At 40.4% G+C, this 25,033-nt stretch overlaps 1 protein-coding gene across 1 annotated transcript; it reads right to left on the bottom strand.

Moving 5' to 3' along the window:
• Positions 1 to 1,733: 1,733 nt before the first annotated feature.
• Positions 1,734 to 24,576, bottom strand: APCS (amyloid P component, serum). The gene is made up of 3 exons (XM_062190184.1): positions 24,409 to 24,576; positions 2,586 to 2,736; positions 1,734 to 2,476 (listed from the first exon to the last, which is right to left on the bottom strand). Exons 1-3 carry the CDS (start codon positions 24,574 to 24,576, stop codon positions 1,869 to 1,871), a joined length of 927 nt encoding a protein of 308 aa, XP_062046168.1. The 3' UTR covers positions 1,734 to 1,868.
• Positions 24,577 to 25,033: the final 457 nt, after the last annotated feature.

Raw genomic sequence — 25,033 nt, 5'->3', positions numbered from 1 at the left:
TTAGTAATTGAACAAATGAATGACACTACTAGAGACTACACTGGCTTAATTTCTGAAAAATGTTTTAGATTCCTGGACAGAGGAGAATGTGAAACTACAACAGTCTACCACTGAATGTTTATACAATGTTATTTCCATGTGTTCACATGATCTTGGTAAAAACACCTGTAAGAAAAAAACAGGAGGGGCTGGCGCTGTGGCATAGCGCATAGTCACCGCCTGCAGTGCCGGCATCCCATATGGGTGCTAGTTAGAATCTTGGCTGCTCTACTTCTGATCCAGCTGTCTGCTATGACTTGGGAAAGCAGCAGAAGATGGCTGAAGTGCTTGGGGCCCTGCACCTGTGTGGGAGACCCAGAAGAAGCTTCTGGCTCCTGTCTTCAGATTGGCCCAGCTGCGGCTGTTGCGGCCATCTGGGGAGTGAACCAGAGGATGGAAGACCTCTTTTCTTTCTCTCTCTCTGCCTCTACCTCTCGGTAACTCTGCCTTTCAAATAAATAAATCTTTTTTTAAAAAATGGGATGGTCTTCAGAGTACAAGTTTAAGGAACAGTGGTTAATTTTAAAAAAGCATAAAGCAAGTTTAATTCATGAATGGCAATTGAAAAAATAATTTTCTACCTTGCTAAAATCAATGTTTAAGCAACTTAATGTTCTCAATGGCTTCTACCTTACCAGAGAAAAGATTGAAATAGTCTTATAAAAGCCCCGTAGTTTCACTTAAGTACCTCTGCAAATATCCCCAGGTTCTATCTCTTCCTCTGTGTCCTGATCTTACTACACTGCCACAGTTTCTTCCAGAGAGAATGCCTATGTGACTGTGTGTCTGTTCAGAGTGAATGGCATCATGAGTTTGAAGTAAACACTTAGGTTATCATCTTGAAGCTTTCATGGATGTTTGCTTTCTGTTTTCTCTTGGCTTCATGTTCTGTTATCTCTGGGAAAAAGATGCCTTGATTTCCCCCTTAGCCCAATCCCTGTCTGGGATCCTTACTTCTCTGGGAAGACAGCTTGTATCTATTGGAAATGTGCCAGGCACTGTGCTTATCATAATCATGAAAATAACTACTAATAACATCTGACAATTATTTTGAAGGATTATGATTAGGATGTCACTTGCTGCACTTGGAGTTGAACCTATGCACACAGAGAGGTAAGCAGACCAGGTATGGAGGGGAGAGTACTCTCTGTGAATGATGCTAGAAAGAGGATTCATGTAAGTAACATTCAGAGTATATTTTCTTGATGACATCAGGGCAGCATTATGAAAACCAAATATTGTACAATACAATTGGGATTTTTAAGATATAGAGGCGTGTTTGTCTTCACACAAAATTATCCCAGTCTTATACATTTTTAGTTTTCTACGACTTCTTGTAGGAATTTTTTCCCCCTTGTCTGATTACTCACTGTCAGGTTCTCAACTATTGCTTACTTATCTCATTATGATTGTCTCCGTGGAGCAACCTCATACTTCCTTTTGATTGATTTGTAGCTGGAAAAACAAATAGAAGGATTTCTATTGAAATTTGACACATATTTTGGGTTATTAAAATGATTTTTAGTAGCTAATGAGATTTTCTGCCACCCTCCTCATTGAGTGCTTTGGTTTTGTGATATTGTTCTAGTTACTTAAACTTTCCCTCCCCATACTTTTTAATCTTGTTTCTCTGGATAATGAAATATTAGATATAAGAAAAAATGTTTGGAACTATGACACACTTTAAACAAATATGGATGGCATAATATAATAGTTTTTATTAGACAGACCTGTAGATAAAAATTCAAAGAGAGAGGTACAGGCATCCAGTTGCTCTAAGCAAATCTGTCAGTCATGTCATTTTCAAGTACTCTTGTTAATTCAATAACTCAAAGCCACACCAGGGGTTTGATAATGACGTATCCTTTCATTTCATAGTTCAGGGCCTGCCAGTCTAGGACATTAGGATTGAAGGCAGAACCCTGATATGCTAACAGGATGTCTTCTGGAGATAGCACAGAGTCCCACATGTACAAATCCCCAATCTCTCCCACAAAGGACTGGCTGTTATCAAACCCACCCCCATAGGAATCCTGCTCCTGCCCTAGGACAATCTTGGGGTGAGCATCAACAGAGTAACCTTGCCTCAAACCCTTTTTCACCAAAGGTTTCCCATTGACCCAAAGTTCAGCAATGCCTGAAGAAGACTCCCAGCTGGTACAGATGTGCACTGGGGCTGGAAACTCTTCATTAACCTTGAATGTAGCTTTGCTATTTCCAATATACAGACTGTACTCTCCAGGTTTTCTTTTATAAAGGAGCAGCTCATTTTCCCTGTTTTTAGTATTATAGGAGAAGAGGCTGTAGCCACGGGAAAGGTCACTATAGGCTCGAAGACACAAGGTGAAGTTCTGCAGGGGATTATCCAGCTCTTTGATGATATTCACATGATCAGTAGAAGATTCTCTAGGGAACACAAAGACTTTCCCCCTGAGGTCTGTGGAATCAAGAAAGAAAAATGACTTTCACCATAAACACAGGAAAATAGCTCAGATTCAACCTGTTTTCTCATTTCATGTTTCTTGACCATCCCCCGACATGCCTACCTGTCTGAGCCAAGGTTTCAATGAGGCTGGTGAGGAGAAACACCCAAAGCAACATCTTGTCCGTGTCCTTGTCCTGGGCTGTTGCAGCAGCAGTGATGATCAGGATGAGGGTAGCTGACAGCACGGAGCTATGTCCACCCAGCTTCTCTAGTTATGTAGAGATTCACTGTCTTAGAACTCAGGCTGTTCAGGGGTTTATTTACACATTTTGTGACGATGGGGGATGGAGAGCACCAATGACGTGTGAGTGATTTTCCAGACCTTTCTCCTGGTGCCAGCAATCAGAGGGGCACATGAGATAAGAACGGTGAAGCCCTAGGCTAGGAAATCAATCAGAGTGTTTTTTTTTTTTGTTTGTTTTTTTTTTGCTTTATGGCTGCCAGAGCTCCAGCTCATGACCAAGATTTCATTGCTGAGAAGGGAGTGGTTGTGGAGTTGCAGGTTGTGGGGTGCTGAAGGGCTGGCCCCACAGGAGAGTCTCACTCTGTTGTGCAGGGGCTTCTGTGTCTGAGGACCCTGTGCTCTACCAGGAGTTCCCGAGCCATGTCAGTTGTGGAAATAAGGTCTTTTCTTCTTTTTCTAGTTCTGTTTGTAGGACAGTCTGGGTTTCTGCTTTCTGCTGAAGACCCTGAAACATTCCCTCATCTTTGATGAACTCAATCATGAGTAATATGTAGAGGCATTGCTAAGGGGAATCAGACAATTGGCGTATAGACTATCTCCCCTAAACTTACTATTTTTCTGCTACTACTAATTACCCCCTTTTCTTCTTTTTTTTTTTATGCCATGGTACTTCCTTAACCTAGATTTCCCCATTTCTTATTATGACTTGTTTTCCTGGAGACCTACCAACTATGTGTAGAGATGTCCCCATCTTTCCCAGTTTTGCTCTACTTTTCTTTGAGTCCTGGGCTATTGAAGGTATATCTAATCCATCTTTAGTGATGACCTCATATATTACACTCACATTTTCTCACTAAATCCTAGCACTATGTTAGATTCTGAGGATGCAATGGTTCTGTCTCTCATGTTACTCCAAGAAACTTCATCTCCTTTTTTTCTGCGACTACCTAAATTTTCACATTTAATTAGCTGCCACACTAATCTGCTCTGTCTTTAAGAAATCAAATTGAAAATTCTCTTTCAGGCCACATTACTTTGCTGCTATCTGATCCTTAAATTCTATGAAATCTTCATTCTCAACAAATTGTCTAGTCTTTTGTTGTTCTCTCTTCTTTCAGCTCACCTTAGACTTTCTGATGAGTTTTTTCAATTTCATAATAACTGCCACCAAGAATTCACTTTCCTTACCATTGTTCAAATTATGCTTCTAATCTTCACCTTTGTTCTTTTTTTGTTTTTCTTGGCTGAGTCCCTGGTTGTGAAACTTTATTTGGCTTTTTGCACAGGAAGAGTTAGCATTGGAGTTTGAGTTATAACCTATTGACACCTGACTTAATTATATCCTATTGCCATCTTCAGCCTGGAAGATGATAGTATTTTCAATTTTGTTCCAGTGTGGTTACAAACTTTTAGCCAAATGCTGTTATCCAGTCAAACATATCAAATTGTTGTTCTTTATACATTCTTGGCTTTTTTCTCTTGTTACTTCTATTTATTGTCTTAAATTTATATCTTATCATTGTGTTTCTTAAAATCCCATTTTTCATAATTAATCCAGAAAGCGATCTCTCTCATGAACACTTCTGAGATCTCAACTAGAGATTATTTTCAGCTATTATGAGGTTCATATAGGAATAGGACATCAACAAAGGAGGATTCTTTCTCTGAAGGGAGGAGAGAACTTCCACTTTGATTATGGCCTTGTCTAAATAAGGTCGGAGTTTGTGAACTCAAGAAGCTTCCACAGCCTAGGAAGCTCATGACAAGAGTGCCAATTGTTAAATCAACAACGGGAGTCACTGTGCACTTACTCCCCATGTAAGTAAACATTTCTTTTGTTATTAGTATAAAGTGGCTTGTTTAATTGGGATTACATTAAATTGAGAAGTTTCTGTACTGCAAAAGAAACAGTCAGGAAAGTGAAGAGGCAACCGACAAATGGGAAAAATATTTGCAAACTATGCAACAGAAAAAGGATTAATAAACAGATTCTAAAAAGAGATCAAGAAACTCCACAACAACAAAACAAAACAACTCACTCAAGAGATGGGCCAAGGACCTCAATAGACATTTTTCAAAAGAGGAAATCCAAATGGCCAACAGACACATGAAAAAATGTTCAGGATCACTAGCCATCAGAGAAATGCAAATCAAAACCACAATGAGGCTTCACCTTACCCCGGTTAAAATGGCTCACATGCAGAAATCTACCAACAATAGATGCTGAAGAGGATGTGGAGAAAAAGGGACACTAACCCACTGTTGGTGGGAATGCAAACTGGTAAAGCCACTATGGAAGTCAGTCTGGAGATTCCTCAGAAACCTAAATATAACCCTACCATACAACCCAGCCATCCCACTCCTTGGAATTTACCCAAAGGAAATTAAATTGGCAAATAAAAGAGCTGTCTGCACCTTAATGTTTATTGCAGCTCAATTCACAATAGGTAAGACATGGGATCAACCTAAATGCCCATCAACAGTAGACTGGATAAAGAAATTATGGGATATGTACTCTATAGAATACTATACAGCAGTCAAAAAAACAATGAAATCCCATCATTTGTAACAAAATGGAGGAATCTGGAACACATCATGCTGAGTGAAATAAGCCAGTCCCAAAGGGACAAATATCATATGCTTTCCCTGATCAGTGACAACTAACTGAGCACCAAAAAGGAAACCTGTTAAAGTGAAATGGGCACTATGAGATACAATGACTTGATAAGCCTTTGTCCTGACTGTCGAGGAACAGCTTAACACTTTATCCCTTTTAGTATTTTTTTTTGTTCTACTTAATACTACTGGTTGAACTCTGTAATTAACACACAATTATTCTTAGGTGTTTAAATTTAACTGAAAAGTGATCCCTGTTAAATATAAGAGTGGGGATAAGAGAGGGAGTAGATGTGCAGTTCAGCACATGCTCAACTGAACTTGCCCCAAATGGTAGAGTTAGAGACGTGCCAGGGGATTCCAATTCAATCCCATCAAGGTGGCATGTACCAATGCCTTCTCACTAGTCAAAGTGATCAATTTCAGTTCACAATTGATCAATATGATAAGATTAAGAGTCAAAGGGATCACATAAACAAGACTAGTGTCTGCTAATACTAACTGATAGAATTAAAAAGGAGAGAACGATCCAACATGGGACGCAGGATACACAGCAGACTCATAGAATGGCAGATATCCTAAACAGCACTCTGGCCTCAGAATCAGCCCTTAAGGCATTTGGATCTGGCTGAAGAGCCCATGAGAGTATTTCAGGCATGGAAAGCCAAGACACTGTGGTAAAACAAACAAACAAACAAAAGCAAAAAAAAAAAAAAAACTAAATGAAAGATCTCTGTGAGTGAGATCCCAGTGGAAAGAACTGACCATCAAAGAAGGAGGTACCTTTCTCTGAAGGGAGGAGAGAACTTCCACTATGACTATGGCCTTGTCTAAATAAGATTGGAGTTGGCAAACTCAAAACTCAAAAGGCTTCCATAGCCTTGGCAACTCATGACAAGAGCCTCATGTGATTACTGATGCCATAAAAAAGAGTGTAAATTGTTAAATCATCAACAGGAGTCACTGTGCACTTACTCCCCATGTAGGAGCTCTGTCCTTAATGTGTTATACTATGTGAATTAACGGTATAACTAGTACTCAAACAGAACTTTACACTTTGTGTTTCTGTGTGGGTGTAAACTGTTGAAGTCTTTACTTAGTATATACTAAATTGATCTACTGTATATAAAGATAATTGAAAATGAATCTTGATGAAGAATAAGATAGGAGAGGGAGTGGGAGATGGGATGGTTGTGGGTGCGAGGAAGGTTATGAGGGAAAAAGCCACTATAATCCAAAAGTTGTACTTTCAAAATTTATATTTATTAAATAAAAGTTTTAAAGAAAGAATTTGGAGTAGAATTTCATTTCTGTCATTTACTAGTGGTTGACTATTGTGAAAATCAGTAAAGTTCTCTGAAAATTAATTTACTTCTGCATGAATAAGAGAGAACTATCCATCCAATAGTAATTTTTTGAGGAAAAAATGAGAAAGTATATGTTCTATGCAGAAAGTTCTATGCATAAAGTGCATAGAACATCATTTTAAGGCCTTTATTACTGTTTTCATGAGTTGCCTTAGACTAAGCATAATTTAATGTTTATACTTTCCCCTCTAGATTTAATCTGGATATTAGATCTTACTCATATTTAGGTCATCCATTTTGTTTATTAACTTTTCTTGTACATGAAAAGAATCTGATATATATTTGTGGAATCAAAGGATCCAAACAGGGTGAGAATTGTTCACATGAAAACCTTTAGTAGCAATGCACAGGAAGTAAAATTGAGTGATATAAGCAGGTTGTTCTGTAAGTAGGACCTAGGAAGGATATCCTTGATTGAAAACCTAGGGAATATGCAATTCATCCCCCAGGATGCTAATTATTGAGTGGCATAAAATTCAGAGAACACAGGGTTCACCAGCTGCTCTTAGTTTTCATCATAAATGAATAAATTATTATTCTGTTGACAAAATGATTTGACGATCAGTGTCGAAAAGAGCTTTCAGGGGCCGGTGCCGTGACTCACTTGGTTAATCCTCTGCCTGCGGCACTGGCATCCCATATGGGTGCCTGGTTCTAGTCCCTGTTGCTCCTCTTCCAGTCCAGCTCTCTCGGCCCTGGAGTGCAGTGCAGGATGGCCCAAGTGCTTGGGCCCTGTACCTGCATGGAGAGCAGGAGGAAGCACCTGGCTCCTGGCTTTGGATCGGCACAGTGCCGGCCGCAGCGGCCATTTGGGGGGTGAACCAACGGAAGGAAGACCTTTCTCTCTGTCTCTCTCACTGTCTAACTCTGCCTGTCAAATTAAAAAAATAAATAAATAAATAAAAAGAAAGAAAAGAGCTTTAATTAATGGGAGATGAGTATATGGGGCTAGTCTGAGGGATGAGTGAGCCTGGAGAGATTGTAAGTAAGGGGGTTTATACTACAAAGGGGTGAGTAAAGGGCCAGAAATTACATAAGCCATGGAAATGTTATGCTAAGACAACTAAAAAGTAAAACTTGGTTGGAAAGTAGGATTCATAGTGGAATGGGAAGAAGAGAGGAGATGTAGGATCGTATTCTTTAAAATTTCCTTCTCTGAAATATGTTTCTTGGGCCTTGGAAGAGGACATTTTCGGCTTCAGTATTCATCAAAGTAGAAATTGAGGATTATTTGTCTCGAAGAAAGGAAGATTTTGAGGTCAGATGTAGAAATATGAATGCTGGGTCTTCAGAACTGGGAGGAGCTTTCAAGGCAAACCAATCCCTGCTGCTGCTGCTACTGCTGCCGGAGGGCCCTGGGTGCCTTCTTGCCAGTGAGTTTCAAGTTAGAGGTAGTGGTTCTTGTCTGGGTGACTCTGGAAGGGCTGAGGCTATTGAGTAAAAAATGACAATATGTTGCAAAAAAACAGAGACACCCGTGTTCCTTAAGGAGCATTGTCCTGGTTACATGAGTTGGAATGCAATAAAGCTTGCCCTCGGAAAGGAAGGGGACAAAGGGATAGGAAGTGCTAGAAACATGGTCTGACTGAGTTGCACAAAGGCAGGGATGTGAGCTATAACTAAATGTTACCTGAAGGATTAAACAGTACCTTAAAGATACTTTCTTAAGCCTTGTGTGTTTATGGAAAACTAAAGTCATAATAACCATTAGGAAAGGTTAAAAAACATAAAGAAATCAAGGTAGAACATGAGTTTACACTTGATTTTTGTGTTAATAAAGAATTATTTGCTCTGTGTTCCATTAACTTTATGGAAATTTAAAAGCATCTAGGTGGAAACAGGCAATGGAGACATCAAAAATAATTAATTAATCTGAAGCATAGTTGTGTCAAATCAAATCTACAAAATCTTATACTGATGGGAAGGTCTTATAGTAAAGGGAAAACATGGAAATTTTAAAAATGAAAAAATAATATGAAACCAATTTTTTTCAAAATTATTTATTTGTTTTTTTAGGGACACGAGTGATGGAGAGAGAGGAGACAATGAACATATGCAAGTCAGCTTCGATTTATTTCCCAAATGCTCACCACAACTGAAGCTTGGCTGAGCCAAAGCCAGGTTTCCTATGTGGGTGGAAGAAACCCAATCACTTGAACCATTACTGTTGCCTGCCAGTATCTGCACTAGCTGAAAGCAAGAATCAGTAGCTGGAGCTACATGTCCAGCCCAGGCACTCAAATGTGAGATGCAGGTGTCCCAACTGGCAGCTTAACTGCTAGACCAAACACTGTTCCCCAAACACTTCTTGACAGATTTTACTTCAAAGCCTTGATTGCATAGTTTTCAGTCCATTTCTGTTGCTATAACTGAATAAAACCAACTAGGTAATTTATGGAAAATAGAGTTTCATTTAACTCGTAATTGTGGAGGTTGGGAAGCCCAAGAGTTTGGCACCAATATCTGGTGAGGACCTTCTTGCTGCATCATAACATGGTAGAGGACATCACGTGGTGAGACAGAGCCAGAGAGTCATACAGAGTTTGCTTTATTGATTTATTTTTTTTAGAAAGCATGATGTGTACTATTTTTATTTGAATGGAAGAGAGACAGATGGAGGTAGCGATAGATATATAGATACATCCATAGGTATATATCAATAGATGCATAGATAGATGATAGATAGATAGATAGATAGATAGAGATGGACAGAAAGACAGACAAAACTCCCATTTGCCAGTTCATTCCACCAAGGCTTGCAATGGAGTTTTCAGGGCTAGGACTGAACCTAGGCATCAGAAACTCAATCCAGGAAGGAACCCAATTACTTGTGCCATCACCACTGCCTCCCGGTGGGAAGCTGGAGTAAGAAATTGAATTCAGACATTTTTATATGGGTCAGGAGCACCCAACTAACATTCCAACTCTCCAAATGCCTGTTCCCAGAACTCACTTTTATAATATATCCATTCTCTCAATAAATCATTAATCTATTAATCCTTGAATGGGTTAATCCATTCATATGAACAGAGCCCTTGTGATTCAGTCACTATCCAATGTCCCACTTCTTAAACATCATTGACATGTGACTTTGGAAGTTTAATTTTCCAAACATGAAATTCAAGTGACACATTCAAAACATAGCACCTAGAATTTGGAAAAATAGGATGCTTCTAATGCAGATGGGACAATTGAAAGGAAGTCAATTTGGAGGAGGTAGAGGGTAGGTGGAAGTTTGGTTTCCAAAATGCCAAATTTGAAGTGATGAGATGACCTACACATAGAAAAGGCCAGTGGAGAATTTGAAATATGTGACTGACACCTGGAATTTGAAATTTAGGTTTCAAAGAAATAAACATATGAGTGATGATGAAACACAAATGGATTATCACGTATGAACAAAAGAGAAGAGAGAGAAAATCTCAGGAGCCAAGCACGGACTTAAGGGAGCATTTGCATTCATGAGACTGGAGGCAAGAGAAGAACTGGGAGGGAGATGGAGAGACAGAAAATCGTGTTTGGCAGATAGGAGGATAGTGCGTGTGGTGTCATGGAAACCAAGTTAGTTTACGTTTCCAAGAAGCAGTGGCCAGTGGTATCAAGTGCATCAGATAGATTTAAGAAGAAAGGATGCTGGATTTAGCAATAAAAATTTCACTGGTGACCTTTGAAACAGCAATTTTTGTGAAGTGAGCATGGCAGAATTCAAGTTTCAGGGGAAGATGGGAGGGAGAAAGAGGAGGAAGTCTGTTTCCTAATTTCAGTAACTCTGAGAAAGAACAAAGGAAAGAACCAGGATTCTCCTAGAAGATTCAGGGTCCATTGTATATGTCCCATATAGATTATAAATAATCTCTTCTCTGCAGAGTGACTTTTTTTTTTTTTTGACAGGCAGAGTGGACAGAGAGAGAGAGAGACAGAGAGAAAGGTCTTCCTTTTGCTGTTGGTTCACCCTCCAATGGCTGCCGCGGTAGCGCGCTGCGGCCAGCGCACTGCGCTGATCCGATGGCAGGAGCCAGGTACTTATCCTGGTCTCCCATGGGGTGCAGGGCCCAAGGACTTGGGCCATCCTCCACTGCACTCCCTGGCCACAGCAGAGAGCTGGCCTGGAAGGGGGGCAACCGGGACAGGATCCAACGCCCCGACTGGGACTAGAACCCGGTGTGCCGGTGCCGCAAGGCAGAGGATTAGCCTAGTGAGCCGTGGCGCCGGCTATTTTTTTTTTTTTTTGACAGGCAGAGTGGACAGTGAGAGAGAGAGAGAGAGAAGCAGAGAGAAAGGTCTTCATTTTTCTGTTGGTTCACCCTGCAGTGGCTTCTCTGGCTGGTGTGCTGTGGCCTGTGCACCGCGCTGATCTGAAGCCAGGAGCCAGGTGCTTCCTCTTGGTCTACCATGCTTGTGCAGGGCCCAAGGACTTGGGCCATCCTCCACTGCACTCCCGGGCCACAGCAGAGAGCTGGACTGGAAGAGGAGCAACTGGGACAGAATCCGGCGCCCCAACTGGGACTAGAGCCCAGTGTGCCGGCGCCACAGGTGGAGGATTAGCCTAGTGAGCCGCGGCGCTGGCCTGTAGAGTGACTATTGTGCCTCTGTTTCCCACCCCACAACACTCCACCCAACAACAGGGAGAAATCAGTGTCCACCTGAGATTATGACTGACCTTTCTACCAAAGTAATTCAAGTTCTAAATGCCAAGCTCCATGTTGCTGGAAGTCCCTATCTCCCCTTCTCAGTTCTGGCATTTTCACAAATTACCCTACACCTTTCCAGGTCCTGTTGATACACCGTCAAGAGTGACTAGGTCATGAGGACTCTGCCCTCTTGAACGAATTAAGATTATTATTATGAGAGTGGGTTTTCTATAAAAGCAAATTCCCATTCTCCCCCACTCTCTCATGCCCTCTTGCCATGTGGTGCCTTCCACCAAGTTATGACACAATAAGAAGGCCTTCACCAGATGGGGCCACTCAGTCTGGAACTTTCCAGCTTTCAGAGCAATCAATCAAACAAACTTTGCTTGTTTGTAGATTACCAAACCTCCAGTGTGCTCTTATAGTAGCACAAAATGGACTAAGAAAATTGGTACTGGGAAGTGAGACTGTTGCTACAGCAATCTGAAAATGTGGAGGCAGCCCCAGAACTGGGTAATAATGGGTAGGAGTTGGAACAACTTGGAAAAGCAGTGTAGAAAAAGCCTAGATTTCTATGAATGGAGGAGTAAGGGCAATTCTGGTGAGGATTTGGAAGAAAAGAATTGTAGGGAAAGTTTGAAACTTTTTAGAGATTAATTAAGTGGTTGTGTTTATGATGCTGTTAGAAATATGGACAGTACGGGCCATTCTGGTGAGGTCTCAGATGCAACTATGGAACAGGGTATTGGAACCCAGAGTAAACGTCATCCTTGTGATGGAGTTGCAAAGAACTTGGTGAAATAATGCCCATGTCCTAGAGAACTGTAGAAGGGAGAGCTTATGAGCAATGAACTAGGATATCTGACAGAAGAAATACCTAAGCAACAGAGCATTCGAGATATTGCACAGCCACTTCTGACCATGTACAGTAAGATGAGAGAAGAGACAAATGAGATGAGTCAAAGGTAGATTTTATGATTAGAGAGGAAGTGTGTAACTTGTTTTGGTTTCACAGGCTCACAGCTGGAGGGGAATTTGAGTTGTGCTTGAGTCTTCATGTCTCATTTAGATGAGAATCTGGACTTTTGACTAAATACTGGGATGAGTTAGGATTTGGGGGACTAGCTGGATGGATTTTTATTTTGCACATGAGGAGGACACAAATTCTGGGGGCCAGGGATGGGATGCTATGGTTTGGGTATGTCCCAGTGCCAGAGTGTTGAGAGGTGGGACTTCCAAGTGTATCAGCTCACAGGGACTCTGCTGTCATGAGTGCTTTCAAGGCATTGCTATGAGAGTGAGTTTGCTATGAAAGCAAACGGAACCCTCTGGTTCTGTCTTACGTGCTTTCTCACCATGTAATACACAGCAAAAAGGCCCTAACCACATGTGGCCCCTTGAACTTGGACTTCCCAACCTCCAGAATGGTGAGCCTTTTATAAGTAATGCAGTCTGTTTTGTCCTGGTACAGAGGCACAGAATGGACCAAGACAACACCTGGCACTATGACTGACCTTTTCTCTCTCTCTCTCTCTCTCTCTCTCTCTCTCTTTTTTTTTTTTGACAGGCAGAGTGGACAGTGAGAGAGACAGAGAGAAAGGTCTTCCTTTGCCATTGGTTCACCCTCCAATGCCGCCGCGGTTGGCGCACTGCAGCCGGCGCACCGCGCTGATCTGAAGCCAGGAGCCAGGTGCTTCTCCTGGTCTCCCATGTGGGTGCAGGGCCCAAGCACTTGGGCCATCCTCCACTGCACTCCCTGGCCACAGCAGAGAGCTGGCCTGGAAGAGGGGCAACTGGGACAGAATCCGGTGCCCCGACTGGGACTAGAACCTGGTGTGTCAGCACCGCTAGCCGGAGGATTAGCCTAGTGAGCCGCAGCGCCGGCCAACTGACTTTTTTTTTTATTAAACTTTTATTTAATGAATATAAATTTCCAAAGTATAGCTTATGGGTTACAATGGCTTCCCCCCTCCCATAGCCTCCCTCCCGCCCGCAACCCTCCCCTTTCCCGCTCCCTCTCCCCTTCCATTCGCAGCCCTTTCAGACTCTCACTACTGGGCTCCAGGCTGCTGACAGACGCCTTTCCATTTCTGACATCTTTGTGATTTGGCCTGTTACTTTCCAGGTCCTATTGACACTTAGGTCAATTCTCTACTACTAATATCAGGATTTGTTTGTAAAAGAAAATTCTTGCTTAGTTTGTCTACTTCTACTTTTGAATTCAATGAGCTCAATTAGACCATGTCACCTCACTGAAAATGTTACTTTTAAACTCTGAATTTAACTCAAACTGCTCTAGAATGTTACAGAATTTATTTCTCAGCCTTTATTATTTGTATATATCTACATTATCACATTTCTCTTGAGAAATTGTCATAGTTTTTATAAAATTTAGTTTTTGCTGCAGAGATGGATTTTTATACAACTTTTTGAATATAAAAATTCATAAAATTTACCATTCATTGGTAAATGAATTGGCCACAGCCATCTCCATGGTGTCTACAATTCCCTCATGACACTAGCATCTATGGAGAAAATGATCATGGAAAAAAATATAATGGCAGGAACTCGGTGTAATTCAGAATAATTAGCAGATACACAATGTACCTTTGTATAATTGAAAAGTTCCATTCCCTACGTTTAGGAGCATATTTCTCAGCCTACACTGATGGGACGCATGCTCTGAAGAAGAGGGCAGATTTATCACACGTGTGGCTAGAAGAGGATGGGTTAGAGCTGGCTTGCTTCACATGCCTCATCATTTTTTTCAATGCCATGTTTCCGCCCATGACCTAAAGTTCATGCCAAAACACGGATGATATACTGACCCATTTAATTGAGATTTTAAAAATTTCAGAATACACAGACAGAAAGTAAAGAAATTGTTATAATTCACCTTGCTGGGTGTTTCCTGCTTCTGTGAGTGTTGTCATCTAAATATCAGCCAGGAATGCCATCATCGAAGCTCTAACCCTCACTGACTATGTGTTTTCTTTCCTGAGCATGTGGGCTAGTTCAGAGACTGCATTACTAGTCATTATTTTATAGTGTCCTCTAATTACATAGCTCAGAAACCCTCAGTCTTTTTTGTCTTTGTCACCTTGACTACCATAAGCTGCTATCTGGTTGTCTGGAGATTCCTAAGGCAGTCTTTGTGAATAGGAGGGAACCGGCCCAGCCAGCATACGGTGCCTTTTACACTGACTTGACTACAGTAGTAGTTAGATGATACTTGCATTTTGTTGGCACTTCTGTGACACTGTGACCCACTTCTGTGATGTCCTTCCTACCACAAGACTCTTCTACATTGACAATACTATCCATGAAGTCATACTTTATTCATCACATGTATGCAGGTACTTTTAAAAGTTTATGAAAGATGTATGTCATGTAAAATATCCATGGATTTCACAGGTATTAATGGAATTTTTAGAAATTTTTATTTAAGGGGAGAGAAAGGAGAGAGAGAGAGAGACAGAGAGAGAGAGAAAGAGAGAGAGAGAGAATGAGAGAGAGAGACAGAGAGAGAGAGAAAGAGAGAGAGAGAGAATGAGAGAGAGAGAGAGAGAGAGAGACCTCTCGGCTTATTCACTCTTCATAACAGCTAGTGACTGGAAACCTGGAACTTAATCCAGATCTTCCATATGGATGACAAGGACCCAACTATTTATGCCATCACTACTTCCAAATATCTACTTTATCAGGAAGCTGTAGTCAGGAACAGAGGTGGGTCTTAAACCTATGCACTCTGATACGGGATGTGCTAAACCAAAACATCTCTCAGTATTTCACAATCTTTTCTCACCAAAATAAAATTTTTTTTTTGACAGGCAGAGTGGACAGTGAGAGAGAGAGACAGAGAGAAAGGTCTTCCTTTGCTGTTGGTTCCCCCTCCAATGGCCGCCACGGTTGGCGTGCTGCGGCTGGTGCACCGCGCTGATCCAATGGCAGGAGCCAGGTTCTTATCCTGGTCTCCCATGTGGGTGCAGGGCCCAAGCACTTGGGCCATCTTCCACTGCACTCCCTGGCCACAGCAGAGAGCTGACCTGGAAGAGGGGCAACCGGGACAGAATCCGGTGCCCCGACTGGGACTAGAACCCGGTGTGCCGGCGCCGCAAGGCGGAGGATTAGCCTGTTAAGCCACGGCACCGGCTCAAAATAAACTTATTTTAAAATTCTATTTAAATGAATTTTTGAAGCACATTTTGTTCAAGGGCTTAGTTTATATTTCTACATCAATATCCTTTTTTAAATTTTTTTTTTCATTTTCAATTCTCTTTATATACAGAAGATCAGTTTAGTATATATTAAGTGAAGATTTCAACAGTTTGCCCCCATATAGCAACACAAAGTGAAAAAATACTGTTGGAGTACTAGTTATAGCATTAAATAACAGAGTACAGCACATTAAAGACAGAGATACTACATGATATTTTTTAAAAATTAATTAATTTTCTATGCCATTTCGAATTTAACACCAGGTTTTTTTTTTCCATTTCCAATTATCTTTATATACAGAAGATAGATTCTGTATATAATTAGTAAAGATTTCATCAGTTTGCACCCACACAGAAACACAAAATGTAAAAATACTGTTTCAGTACTAGTTATAGCATCACTTCACATTAGACAACGCATTAAGGACAGATCCCACATGGGGTGTAAGTACACAGTGACTCCTGTTGCTGACTTAACAATTTGACACTCCTGTTCATGGTGTCAGTAATCTCCCTAGGCTCTAGTCATGAGTTGCCAAGGCTATGGAAGCCTTTAGGGTTCACCGACTCTGATTATATTTAGACAAGGTCTAGTCAAAGTGGAAGTTCTCTCCTCCCTTCAGAGAAAGGTACCTCCATCTTTGATGGCCCCGTTCTTTCCACTGGGATCTCACTCACAGAGATCTTTCATTTAGGTCTTCTTCTTCTTCTTTTTTTTTTTTCTTTTCCAGGGTGTCTTGGCTTTCCATGCCTACAATACTCTCATGGGCTCTTCAGCCAGATCCGAATGCCTTAAGGGCTGATTCTGAGGCCAGAGTGTTGTTTAGGACATCTGCCATTCTATGAGTCTGCTGTGTATCCCACTTCCCATGTTGGATCCTTCTCTCCCTTTTTGATTCTCTCAGTTAGTATTAGCAGACACTAGTCTTGTTTATGTGATCCCTTTGACTCTTAGACCTATCAGAGCCATCAATTGTGAGCTGAAATTGATCACTTGGACTAGTGAGATGGCATTGGTACATGCCACCTTGTCTACATCAATATCCTTATCACCTCCACCATACTTAGGGTGGCCTCATCTGGGAACTTTGCCCACTTGTGCTTCCTGCCTCACCATGGTCATTGCCTGGTATGGCTGTACCTCTATTGCTTACATCACATTCAAAACATTGAATTTAATAGAAAATGAGCCTTGTGCCAGAGATCTACACCATCATGACTCTGCTGCTGGGCCCTATTTTTTTATAGTCTTAGGTACACGGGTGCCAAGGATACTGTGTACAGACGAATTTCTTAACAGATTGACTCATTTCATCATGAGACCTTCAGTCCAGGGCAATGTTTCTCTTGCTCACAAGCATTTTACATCTCACAAGTGGGCTGAACAAGAAAACGGTGCTGTAAATTGATTCCAGCACTTAGACTACTCTTCTACTTAAGCTGTAGAATGAAGGCAGAAGCTGGGATTTCTGTCAAGAGTGTACATTACAGTAGTGGAAGCCAGCACTCCAGGAGCACTTTAGTGATTAATTCTTACATCTGAGAATTAAAAATATTGCTGGCTTCCACCTCACCTGACCATTTGGAGGTTGACTTTTGCCTTTGAGTGGAGTAAATCTATGGATGATGATGGAGGCAAGAAGAAACCCAGTGACCACCTGAGACTCCCCAGTTCCATGATTTCAGTGATTTGACCTTACTAGACATTTTAAGTAGCTTTTTTTCCCTTATCACTATTTTCTGATTGCAAAATAAATAGTTTTGGGCAAGAAGGGCCCTTCTTTTCATGAATTTATCCTCTCAGGCCACTGAAATGATGTGCATTTAGGTGGAGTACTCTTTACTTACATAGGGGAAAACAAACATCTTTTTTTTTTTCCGCCAGGCAGAGTTAGACAGAGAGACAGAGAGAGAGAGACACAGAGAGAGTTATAGGCAGTGAGAGAGAGACAGAGAGAAAGGTCTTCCTTCCGTTGGTTCACTCCCCTGACGGCTGCTACGGCCAGCTCTGCACTGATCCGAAGTCAGGAGCCAGGTACTTCCTCCTGGTATCCCACGCGGGTGTAGGGACCCAAGCACTTGGGCCATCCTCCACTGCCCTCATGGGCCACAGTAGAGAGCTGGACTGGAAGAGGAGCAACCGGGATTAGTACCCGGCACCCCAACTGGGACTTGGACTCGGGGTGCCGGCACTGCAGATGGAGGATTAACCAAGTGAGCCACGGCACTGGCCGGAAAACAAACATCTTTTTAAACCACATTATTGTTGCAAACCCAGAGAATGAGCAGAGAAAGAACAGATGGCTGATTTCTCTAAAAAATGGTGGCTTCATCTAGATGTCCTTCTCTTAAACATTTGTCTTCTTGTCTATTGAAAGCTGTTGAGAATTTTTAGTGGCTACATGGTACATTTTAGGGGTAGCTGTGGCTAATTCTTGTAAAGTGAGTCTTATTGCCCTTCTTTAATTGTGAACAGCACTTTTCAGTTAATCAAATCCCCAAATGTCCTTTTTGATTTCTTTAGGGTGGTAAGTTGTGTGGAGCAGGGAGATGATAGTTTATTGTTATGTATCATTTTTGCCTAGAATTTTTCTTCTGAAGAGATCTCATATTTTATCTTTGCCCATCTCTTACACTTTTTAGATAGATAGTTATGTGTATACTTAAGAATTTTTCTACGGGAGACCCAAGACAGCTAAATAGGCAAAAGACAAGATGATTTTGACCACAGGAAGAGATATCAGAAGAACAGAGGAGGAGTTGTGTTCCCTGGAGATAGTTGGAGTGAAATTTTCAGTGGAAAGTGTATAGAAAAAAGAGATACTCTGGGGCACAGAGAAGACTGTACAATCACACAGCAGTTAGCAGGATATCACCAGCAACTCCTGCTGTTGGTGGGTGTGCCATCTTCTCAGACACAGGTGAGAGGAGTCTGAGGCAGCCTACATGCCACTAGTGATCTTGTCTGAGGGAGAACCATGTGAATCCCACTGACTTTGAGTCTGACCTGAGAGCTGGTTTGGGCAGGGTGCCCACCTAACCCTGTAAAAGGAAGTCACATCAATCGCCTCCTTTCCCCCAAACCCAGGTGCCCAGTGACCAGCGTGGGGGAATTGCCCTCCTTCCATAAGGCAGTGAAAGCTACTGTGGCTGGTGCACTACTAGCGGATTTTCTGAGAGAGAGAAATCTGTGATCCCTGCAGACTTGGGGTCTGCCCTAGAGAATTGTCAGGGGAGGGAGTACAGCACCCACTTAATTCCATGAAGGAAAGGCATGTTGCTCCCCTCTTGTCACCCGACCAACCTCTGTAGAGCAGGTTGTTGCCTTCCAGAGACTGGGCAATACTTTCCATTGACAGAGAGGCTTGCAGGGCAGGGAGTGTATTCTCTACACCTTCTAACTGTGGGAATCCTGTGACTGTGCAATAAGCCAGGAAACTGAGAAAGGTGTGAGGGGTGGGTGGATCTTTGGGCAATCACTGGGTCCAATGCCAGAATCTTGGAGCTAACTTAGTGCTGGGGAGGGTCTTTGTGGAGGGCTCCACGCTCATACTATTATGTGCATAGATCCTTTAAGTGGTTCCTGCACCTGAGTGGGTGGGGTACACAGACACTGGGGGTCACTTCTGGTAGTTTGCTCACTTTGGAAGAGAGGAACTGGGGTTGTGAGTATGTCATCCAGTGTGTGATCATACTCTTCCCCCTGCTGATTATAGAGTAGATCAACCACACCCAACTTGGGTGTCACTCTGGACCCTTGTCTCCTCCTTGAGCTCTGTGTGGAGCTCCCTGGCCCCACCCAGCACACACCTCTGAAGGAGCAGGCAGTCCACTAAGCCACAGAGGAATGTTTCAAAGAACAGAGCTATCAGTGGAGTTAACAACCAGTGTTTACCCAGATGCAAAAAACAAACAAACAAAAAAACCCACAAAAAACAAAAAACAAAAAAACAAAAAACCAAAAACATAGAAATATAAGAAACATGAACAAGGAAGACAATATTATGCTCCAAAAGGAGTATAATACTTCAGTATTAGATTGTGAAGACAAGGATACTGACAAAATGTCTGAAAAGGAATTAGAAAATAATGTTCATAAGGTTACTAAAAATCACAGAGAAGAAAATTCATGAGTTAAAAAAAAATCTATACATTATATTGACAAGGAATTCTGCCAGGAGTAGAAATAATAAAGAGAATTCAAACTGAAGAATTCAAATATTCAAAATATCAAATACAAATATGGTATAGAGCAATAAAAAACAGACTCTGTCAGAGAAAGAATATCCAAGCTAGAAGACAAATCTTTGGAAATGTCTCAGTCAGACCAAGGAGAGAGAGAGAGAGAGAGAGAGAGAGAGAGAGAGAGAGAATTAGAAAAACTGAAAGTTTTTGAGATCTATGGGATACCAGCAAATGACCAAATATACATGTCTTAGGAGTTCCTGAAAATATGGAAAGGAAGAATTGCTTAGAACACTTGTTCAGTGAAATAATAGCAGAAAATTTCCCTAATTTGGAGAAAGATATGGACATCCAATTACATGAAGTGCATAGAGCTCCCAATAGACATGATCAGAAAATATCTTCTCCACAACACATTTATAGTCAAACATTTGAAAAGAAAACATGAATAAAAGATCCTAAAATATGCAAGAAAGAAATATCAGATTAGCTTTAAAGAAGCTTTAGTTAGGTTGACAGTAGATTTCTCATCAGAAACTGTACAGCATGTAAGAAAATGGAGAGGTGTAGTCCAAATCCTAAAAGAGAAAAAACTGTCTACCTATAATACTATACACAGCAATGCTCTCATTTATCAATGAAGGTCAAATAAAGACTTTCCAAACAAATAAAAATTGAAAAATTCAACACCACCAGGCCAGTATTACAAATGATACTTAAGGATGTGCTACACCCAGAAGCAGAGAAAGATAATCAACATCATGAAAGAATGTAAAGACAGAAAACCTCCTAGTAAAAGTACAAAGGAGATCAAAGCAAACCATAGGGATATATACAGAAAAATGGCAGAGCCAAATCATTAGGTATCAGTAATAACCTTGTATATAAAAGGCCTAAATTCTTCAATTAAAAGATACAGACTATCTGAGCGAATTAAAAAGCTATATGTTGTCTACAAGAAATACATCGCACCAACAAAAATACACACAGCCTGAAAATGAAAGGATGGAAAAACATATTCCTTGCAAACTGAAATAAAAGAAGGGCAGAAGTGGGCACCCTAACATCAGACAAAAAAGCTTTAAGACAAAAAATGTTAAAAGAAACAAAGAAGATAATTTGTAATGATTAAGGGAATAATTCAACAGGAAGATGTGATTACTGAAAATGTATATGCACCCAATACTAGGGCATTTAGCTATTTAAAACAAATGTTGGTGGATCTGAAGGGAGGCTTATGTTCCAATACAATAATAGTGGGGTACACCCCACTTTCACCAATGGAAAGATCAACTAGATGAAACATCAACAAAGAATCCACAATATTTGGGCTGTGTTGTGGTGTAGTGGCTAAAGCCTTGGCCAGCAATGTGGACATCCCATACTAGGGCCCGTTTGAATCTTGGCTGTTCCACTTCCTATTCAGCTTGACTGGGAAAGCCTTGGAGGATGGCCCAAGTACTTAGACCCCTGCACCCATGTTGGAGACATGGAAGAAACTCCTGGCTCCTGGCTTTGGACGGACTCAGTTCTGACCATTGTGGTAATTTGGGAAGAGGACCAGTGGGTAGAAGGTCTCTCTCTCTCTTTCTCTCTCTCTCTTTCTCTTTTCCTCTCTCTCTTTCTCTGTGATACTGCCTTTCAAGTAAATAAATGAATCTTACAAAAATGAAACAACAAAGTTAACCTATATATTTGACCAAATGAACCTAATTGATATTTATAGAACAATTAATCCCACAGCTGCAGATGCACTTTCTTTTCATGAGTGCATGGAACATTCTCTAGGATAGACCATATGCTAGGCCATAAAACAATTCTCGACAAATTCAAAAAATTGAAATCATATCACATATCTTTTTTGAACAACATGGAATAAAACTGGATATTAGTAACATAAGAAACTCTAGAAAATATATGGACATATGGAGACTGAACAACATACTCCTGAATGAACAGTGGTCAAAGAAGAAAACAAAAGAAAAATCAAGAAAACTTCCTAGTAGATGACAACCCAACATATCAAAAGTTATAAGATACAGCCAAAGTAGTATTAAGAGGAAAGTTAAAGCTGTTATTGTCTGCATAAAGAAATTTGAAAAGCACCAAATAAGTGATCTAACAATGCATCTCAAGGACCTAGGAAATCAAGAGGAAACCACATTCAAAATTAGTAAGAGGAAAGAAATAATAAAAATTGGAGAAAGTAAACAAAATTGACATAAAATACAAAAGATCAGTTAAATGTAGATCTGTCTTTTTGAAAAAAAAATTGATAAAACATTTACCCAACTAACCAAAACCAGAAGACCCAAATGAATAAATTCAGAGATGAAAAAGGAGATGTTACATTGTATGCTGCAAAAGAAATTAAAAGAATCATTAGGAATTACTATAAACAGCTATATGCCAACAAATTGGAAAATATAGAAGAAATGGATAGATTCCTGGACATATACAATTTATCAAAAATGACACTTGAAGACAGAAAACCTAAACAGAACAATAACCAAGGCTGGCGCCACGGCTCAATAGGCTAATCCTCTGCCTGCAGTGCTGGCACACCAGGTTCTAGTCCCGGCTGGGGCGCCAGATTCTGTCCCGGTTGCTCCTCTTCCAGTCCAGCTCTCTACTGTGGCCTGGGAGTGCAGTGGAGGATGGCCCAAGTTCTTGGGCCCTGCACCCCATGGGAGACCAGGAGGAAACACCTGGCTCCTGGCTTCTGATCAGTGTGATGCCCCGGCCGGAGTGGCCACTGAGGGGTGAACCAACGGAAAAGGAAGACCTTTCTCTCTGTCTCTCTCTCTCTCACTATCCACTCTGCCTGTCAAAAAAAAAAAAAAAAAGAACAATAACCAAGACTGAGATTGAATCAGTAATAAAAAACCTCCCAAGAAAGAAAAGCCCAGGACTGAATGGATTCACTGCTGAATTCTACCAAATTTTTTAGGAAGTACTAATCCCAATTCTTCTTAAACTATTCAAAATAATTGAAAGGGTGGGAACCCTTACAAACTCCTTCTATGAGACCCTCATTACCTTAATTCCAAAACCAGAAAAAGATGCAGCAAAGAAATAGAACTATAGATCAGTATCCCTGATAAACATAGATGTAAAAATCCTCAAAAATACTAGCTAATTGAATCCAGAAACATATCAAAAAGATCATCCATCTGGACAAAGTGGGATTTACTCCAGGGATGCAAGGATGATTCAATACATGCAAATCAATAAATGAGATACATCACATCAACAAGTTAAAGAATAAAAAAATCAATATCTTCATAGATGCAGAGAAAGCATTTGATAAAATCCAATATCTTTCATGATAAAAACTTTAAACTTTTGGGTATAAAAAGAACACACATCAACACAATCAAGGCAACATATGACAAACCATAGTCAATATCATGCTGAATGGGGAAAAGCTGGAAGCATTTCCATTAAGATCCAAAATCACACGAGAATGCCCGCTGTCACCATTACTATTCAATATAATCCTGGATGTTTTAGCCAGGGCCATTAGGCAAGAAAAAGAAATCAAAGGCATACAAATTGAAAAGGAGGAAGTCAAATTATCCCTGTTTGCATGATATGATCCTATTCATACTGGAACTCAGAAGAGAGTTTGGTAAAGTTGTAAGATATAAAAAAGAAGTACTAATCCCAAAAGTCAACAGCATTTGTGTACACAAACAATGCCATGGCTAAGAAAGAACTTCTTATTGATATTTTACTGGATGATTAAGCTTGTGATTATGAAGTAAACTGAAAGTACGTCATTGCGAAAATTAAAAGGAAAGAAAGGAAAGAGAAGGGAGGGTAGGTGTGAGTGAAGGATGGAAGGTGGGAAGCATTCTTAAAACTACATGTATGAAATACATGAAACCTGTTCCTTTAAATAAATAAATAAATAAGATAAATAAAAAAGTATTTTTCTATGTATCTGCACTGTGTGACAGAACTAGAAGATGCATTGCAAAAGCCCAGGCTTAGTGGCATCTGTTTTCACACCATCCTATATTTTGCGAATAAGTTACTCATTGTTACTTCAGTTCCAATTCTTCTCATTTTCTTTCTTATACTTTTGTCATTTTTTTTTAATCACAGAAGCATGCCTAAGGCACATTTTTGGTCATCTCTGATTTTTTTCTCCTCCCAACAGACCATTGAAATCTAGGGTCCTAGGCATAATCAGTGCTTTCTCCTAAATTCTTCTTTTCCTTTCATTTATAAGACCAGGTACATTAACAGGTGATTTCATTTTCTGGGTGTTGATCAGCACCTAATGTACCTTTAGGAATGCTCTGAAGCTGACTTTGCTTAGATCCCTAAGGAGTTCCTTGATAAGTTTCAGTAGGTTTTCAAGCTCTCTGAAATTGTGGACAAAATATTGTGAGTGGAGGCATGTGTGCATTTTTAAAATTAGATTTTCAAAGAAGTCTGTTATTTACCAAAGGTAAAAGTCTGTTGCTCTAGACTAGATTTTGAGAATATATTTTGACAAAGATTCACAGTAGGAAGTAAATACTATATTGTAATTCTTTTTGCAGACACGCATATACACATGTATCAATATATCTTAACCAAATTTTTCAATATTGTCACAAAACTATACCAGAAAAATAAAGGAATCTTAGGAAAATAAAAAGCAGTCCCCATGAAGCTAAAGAAGGGTGACTACAGGAAAGAATGCTAGAAAATATATAGAGGTTGTGCTCCATAGTTCATAATGATTGGGGCTCTCTTCTTCATCATCTTCTTCATCATCCTCATTATCATCATGAACATCATCATCATCATCATCATCATCATTGTCATCTACTGTCTTCTCTTGTACACTCAAGCTCATTCAGACAAGGTTTGGTCGCTATTTCTTCTTCCACCACTTAGCAAATATCTTTATATTATTTTAATTTTAAAAAAGCATTTATATTTCTTCTAATAGAAAATGTTATTATATTTTCACTCAAAATATTAGGGTCTAATATTTGTAATGTATAAGTCATTATTCTATGCCATGAAGAGCCTGTACTCCAAAGACGCCCATGTCCTCAAAGTGTAGAATCTGGAATAGGTGTACAGTGAGGGAGGTGATGGCAGTAAGAGTTGCTGCTGGGGAATGCTTGGGCACAAGGGAATGAGCCCTCATTCCTACTTGTAACAATCCAATAAGAGTATGAAACTAGAATATAGATGTGTATTTAACTAAGTTGAATTTCGATAGACAATGAAGAGTAGAGCAAGAAAACAGAAGAGCATGGCTCACACAGAAGGTTGTAAAAACATGGCTGTTAGAAGGACAAGCA

This window comes from Lepus europaeus, chromosome 5 (assembly GCF_033115175.1).
Source record: "Lepus europaeus isolate LE1 chromosome 5, mLepTim1.pri, whole genome shotgun sequence".
NCBI lineage: Eukaryota > Metazoa > Chordata > Mammalia > Lagomorpha > Leporidae > Lepus > Lepus europaeus.
This window is presented reverse-complemented; position numbering and strand designations above follow the sequence as displayed.